The sequence below is a fragment of the Salmo salar genome, chromosome ssa16 (genome assembly GCF_905237065.1).
Source record: "Salmo salar chromosome ssa16, Ssal_v3.1, whole genome shotgun sequence".
NCBI lineage: Eukaryota > Metazoa > Chordata > Actinopteri > Salmoniformes > Salmonidae > Salmo > Salmo salar.
In genome coordinates this window covers 73,942,460-73,948,515 of record NC_059457.1, presented here as the reverse complement: position 1 = coordinate 73,948,515, position 6,056 = coordinate 73,942,460, and the positions used below count along the sequence as shown (strand labels likewise).

Here is a 6,056-nt window from a genome sequence, read left to right as displayed (position 1 = left end):
TTGCCTATGCGTTCTGTTTCCGCATGGAAGCATCCCCACAACCTTTGTCCATTAACTCCCGAGGAACCAAAGCCCAGCCATCAAGCAAGACGTGAGGAATTTTGAATATGATGGTGTTTTAGGGATAAATGGCACAGAAATGGCATCACACAACTAGTCATATTGTCCAAAACATTCTCAAGGGCACACAATAAATGGTCTGGTTACGTGAAGGTACTAAGAGCATTACTGTCCTAAAGCACATTGACAATGACGTTTGTAGGCCCACACCAACATCCAAAACGTACAAAAGGCCCCATCTCCACCAAGCCTATTACAATAGTTTATTTTAGGTGATCGTTGTTATGCATATTAGGCTAATATAAACATATTTTATGCAGATAAATCCAATATATCATTAGGTCTATTTCCACCAATAACAGTTTTAAAACACTTTCTGATTTTTGACAAGGTTGAATCTATTCTGATTTATATGAAAGTTGTAATATGTTTAGAACCCACATAAACAATAATTAATGTATAGCTCCATATTGCTCACGAATACATTCATCAGATATGTTTTTGTTTATTTCATTCCTTTATTTTGTATTAATTTGCTCATTTATTTATTTATTTGGATTGAATTAAAAACCAGCCAATTGCAACGGCCGGAAGGAGGTTTACGCGCCTCAAGCGAGGCTGGCGAGACCTGTCAATCATACCCCGGGTATCCAATCAACGGGAGTCTTGCACTCGACTTCCTCGTATTTGAAGGGGGCGAGACGTGGACGATGTGCGCACGCTTGGCACAGGGTAAACATTCGTGTGTCCTCGAGCTTTGAGGGAGGGACTGAGCGAACTGTCAGAAAGAGAAAGACAGGGAGAGAGAGCGAGAGAGAGAGAGACCGAACAAGCGAATGGGAGAAGAGGCTTGCAACCATCGCCGTGCACTGTAATACTGGATTGTACTTCAGCGGGAGTTATCGGTTTGGCAGGTTTATACACATCAAAACAGAACAAAGAGAAAGACTCTACAGTACTATAAAAGGAACAGCGAAAGAAAAGAATAAAGCAACAAGGGAGAAATCTCAGCGGCTAAATTTCAAAAGAACCAAGGAGCCAGAGTGCTTGTGTTTTTCTTCCCTGCAATAGGAACATAAACTGGGACTTTGTATTTCGTGGAGAAATTGCTAAATTTCTTCGACCACTAGAAGTTTGTTGGGGCAAATATATTTTTTCTGTGTATTTGAATTTTAACTCTCAGACGTTCTAAATACGACAAAACTTTCTTGACGGACTGCACATGGTTTCAAACTGCTTTTGAGAACCTGGATTTTTATTCATCGCTATTTTATCCGTTTCTATTTGAAATACATAAATGCTGTAAACACAACAAATACGGATTTAAATTCATTTTTGCTATCATTTTTATTCTTCTGGCGTTTGCAGAACAAGTCAATGGTATTTGCCAAAATACAACCCAGACTTTTAAAGTTTGAATAATTCATGAGATACAATTTGCCTGCTCGAAAAAAGTAACTGAAAAAGGGAGGGGGGTAATCAACAAACATATTCATAAGGGTTAACGGAATGGCCACCGCGGCTTCCAACCCCTATCTGTCCAGCAATAGCATCCTCTCGTCCGGCTCGATCGTGCATTCTGACTCTGGAGGCGGTGGTATGCAGCCTGGCAGTGCTGCGGTTACCTCGGTGTCTGGTGGGTACAGGGGAGACCCCACAGTAAAGATGGTACAGAGTGACTTCATGCAGGGAGCTATGGCAGCGAGCAACGGAGGACATATGTTGAGCCATGCTCATCAGTGGGTGACATCGCTGCCGCACGCCGCCGCTGCGGCAGCTGCAGCCGCTGTAGCAGCAGCCGAAGCCGGATCGCATTGGTCGTCGAGTCCCGTCGGTATGACAGGCAGCCCTCAGCAGCAGGACGTGAAAAACAACTCGGGAAGAGACGATCTACACACGGGCACCGCGTTGCACCACAGGCCCCCACACTTAGGTCCTCATCAGACTCACGCAGGGGCTTGGGGGAGCACAACTGCGGCTCACCTCAACTCGATATCCGGGGGACAGCAGCAGCAGCAGTCGCTGATCTACTCCAACCCCGGGGGCTTCACGGTGAATGGAATGCTCAGTCAACCAGGGAGCCAGAGCCTGGTGCACCCGGGTCTGGTAAGGGGGGACACCCCAGAGTTGGACCACGGCAGCCACCATCACCACCATCACCACCAGCATCCGCATCACCAGCAGCAACACCACGGAGGGGTGAACAGCCACGACCAGCACTCCGACGAGGACACACCGACCTCGGACGACTTGGAGCAGTTCGCCAAGCAGTTCAAACAGCGCCGAATCAAACTAGGCTTTACGCAGGCGGACGTGGGCTTGGCCCTGGGCACCCTGTACGGGAACGTCTTCTCTCAGACCACCATTTGTCGGTTTGAAGCTCTCCAGCTCAGCTTCAAAAACATGTGCAAGCTGAAGCCATTGCTAAACAAATGGCTGGAGGAGGCGGATTCTACCACTGGCAGCCCGACCAGCATCGACAAGATAGCGGCACAAGGTAGGAAGCGAAAGAAGCGCACGTCCATCGAAGTAAGCGTGAAGGGAGCTTTGGAGAGCCACTTCCTGAAATGCCCCAAACCCTCGGCCCAAGAGATAACCTCACTAGCGGACAACTTGCAGCTGGAGAAAGAAGTGGTTAGAGTGTGGTTTTGCAATAGGAGACAGAAGGAAAAAAGGATGACGCCCCCAGGTGTGCCACAGACGCCGGAGGATGTGTACTCGCAGGTCGGCAATGTGAGTGCAGATACACCGCCCCCCTCCATGGACTGCAAACGAATGTTCAGTGAGACATAGAGCAGAACACAAGACTAAAAAATATTTTATATAAAATTAAAACTGATAAAACACAGACTATCGTCAAGATAGCCAAAACATTTTTGATACTGTGATTGTGATGGAATAGGAATAAGACTGCAAATGTGTTATATATTTTTCACCAGAACAAAACAAACCCCCCTTTTCCACCCAACCCCAAAACGCACCGATAACCTTCTTCCAAGCCCTGAAATGTCTTAACCTAAAAGGTTCCTTCTGCTCTTTCTTTCAGGGACATTTTTTAGTAGATTACTTAAAAGATGCAAGTTTAACTGGGCCGAGTGAACCGACCGACCAGAGGGTGACTACAAGTTCGTTCCATCAGGTAATTTTGGCGCATTAACAACACCAACTGGAAATGTCAAAGCAAGTAGTCCTATTAGAATTTGAAAAAGATTCCCCCTGTACCCTGTATCTGATTTGCGAAAGACAAAAGAGGCAGGCATTTGTATATTTAAAAATGGGACATTTTAAACCCCTACTTTAACAAAGGAACAAAAACTGCAACAGCATCAATACGAAGAAGAGTGGCATCCACGAAGCTTCCAACATATTTTTTGCGGGGAAGACTGCATGGTTTAAATTTTCACAAAGAGGAATTGGGATTTTGAGGCCCTCCACGCCTAATGATAAAATATAAACTCACCAGGACTGTCCCCGCCATCTGATCTAAAAGATCACCTCTTTTTTTCAAATGGATTTTTTTTTCATGGGACTTGAACACCGTGAATGAAGAAATAGAAATAGACATTTGAAAAGACTATCTTCAGCTGCACTTATTTGAAATTCTTCTCCTCTCCGTTGCCAAGTGTGACTGAATGGGTGCTGTGGATGTAACTATACATGCTGCCATTTCTAAGCAGTATTCTTTGGTAGGTTTTAATAAACACCAGACTCTGTAAAGCCGGCAATATAGATTCATTAGATCAGATGCTGATCTGACTTATTTACTTTATATTTTTCATCAAAATGACTTGTTTTAATATTCTATTCGGAATACATATCAATTATTCCAAACGGTAATTTATTTCCCCCCAGAACTTTGTGTAAGATGTTTTGCTTTCCTGTTTTCATTGTTGACTTCATTTGTTATGTTTAATTTTGTATTCTCGTTTCTAAAAGGAGCACAAATCAACATAAACTGACATTGACAGTTGTTTGGTAATAAGGGTATATTTTGATGTGATAATTTGATTGTAATTTAATTTCAGTAGTGATTCCTTACGACCTGATTGAGACCAATAAATTTGTTAGAATGAAATTACGTCATTGTGTGTTTTGAGATGTATATTTGAATTGAATATTCAGCTACGTTTGTTTATGAAACAAGGCGTGCATTCGTGATATTATTTGATGTGAGAAAGGTTAACGCAGAGGAATTGCCGATTGTTCTTGTTCCGACTACTTTTGTCACAGATTTGCATAACAGAAGTACACAAAAAAATACTATAATTTAGGAAAAATAGGCCTATGTTATATCGAATGCTGAACCTCTGTGCATCTCCAATGTCAATGTTATTGGAGCACCATAGGGAATTATATTTGACAATTTCACCAGGGTATATTTGATTTATTCACAATTCATATTTATCTTGAACTAATTAGCTTCTCCACCTTCATCATAGCAGCAGCATCCGATAACTTTATTGATTATGTAGCGTTTGCATCATCTAGCCCTATAATTAGTCCGTAGACGGCTAGTCACTTCAAAGTACGGTCTATGCGTTTGTTTACATCCACCGCGTGACACTTCCGCAGTAGGCCCAATGTGGGGGATCTTGCCGATCTTATTCCAGAGCTCTGGTTAATCCTGTCGGCCTATCTCACCGGAGTTGTGCGTCATGTTTTACAAACATAAAGGTAGATGTTGCTACTGATATTGTTTGTAAAATATTGAATCATTCGCCCTACGTCAGTATAGGAGTAAGACGATCCGATTGAAAGCAGTATAGTCTATATATTTTAGTCTTATTGTTTTCATGCGCCAGTGTATTCATATATTCAGAGTGGAAGTTACATCTCATGGACCTTATTTATGTTTTGAGAAACAGTATTGTTATTTTGCAAATACACACTCACATGCATGCGCATGTGAACACACTCTATACTATCCATTGTTGTCATTACGTTTTTAGAGTTTTGGCGTTGGATATTCTACTTTTTAGTTGCAAAGTGATGACTGTATCCTACACTGTTTAGGTTTTCCTTATGGACAACTCGTTTTTTTCAGTGACTATAGCCTACTGCTTCCCAAATTCCCGTTATTCTAAACATCCTTTTGAGATGATTTAAATGAAACATAAATGTCATTAGTGTGATAACAACACAACAAGCATGATGCTGACCTGCTGCATAGCGAGTCTAAATATGTCATGTTACCCTCAAAGTATGGTAGTCTTGGCGTTGACAGATTTTTATGGTTTAAAATAATACTTAAGAGAACTTTGCGATTTCACATTGACACCAGGCTTTGGGGCAATGAGTTGGACATTGATTAGGCCAATCAAATTGGACATTGGAACCAACGAAATACAAATAGATACAATAATGGCGTTTTACCATGTTTGAATTAGCTTTTGTTGTGTAAAATTGACATTGGCGTTGAGAATGCAATACCTATAAGGTTTGCGCATGTTTGTTTTATGTTGTGTGACTTTGGTCCAGCTTAGGCCTATAGGCCTGTGGATAGGCTACATCTCTATTTGCATAATAGTGCATGCCACGCCATAAATTATGCTACAGTGTAGCCTATATAAACTATTTCGATTTCTTAAGACTGAAATTAGGACGAAACCTATAGCTTGGAAATGCACTCGGCTCTCCAACTTTTTCGCAAGTTGACTATTCAGCTAAATGCACTATCCACGCTCGAAGATTTAAATTTCGCGGATGATTTCCCATACACTAGTTGCTTAGCAACTGAATTCAACGTTATAGAAGAAGTATGCATCACTTTCCTTTGTCCTCATTAATAAAAGTGCCAGTCAGACACGCGGGTAGATTTGGTCATTCGAATCCATGAAATCCCAGAGAAATGGGTGGCTATAGCCAACGTTCTGATTATAGACGCATGCAGTTTGGTTCGAACTGAATAATACAAAAATATTTTTGTAGTATTGGATAGCTTCCACTTGCAATATGCAATTTCCATAAATGCCTATAAAGAAAAGTAGGATAATTTA

At 41.8% G+C, this 6,056-nt stretch overlaps 1 protein-coding gene across 1 annotated transcript; it reads left to right on the top strand.

Moving 5' to 3' along the window:
- Window positions 1-770: 770 nt before the first annotated feature.
- LOC123727875 (POU domain, class 3, transcription factor 3-B) lies at window positions 771-4,138 on the top strand. Its single transcript, XM_045697775.1, has 2 exons — window positions 771-2,793; window positions 3,107-4,138. The coding sequence occupies exons 1-2, from the start codon at window positions 1,570-1,572 to the stop codon at window positions 3,215-3,217; spliced, it is 1,335 nt and encodes a 444-aa protein (XP_045553731.1). The 5' UTR covers window positions 771-1,569; the 3' UTR covers window positions 3,218-4,138.
- Window positions 4,139-6,056: the final 1,918 nt, after the last annotated feature.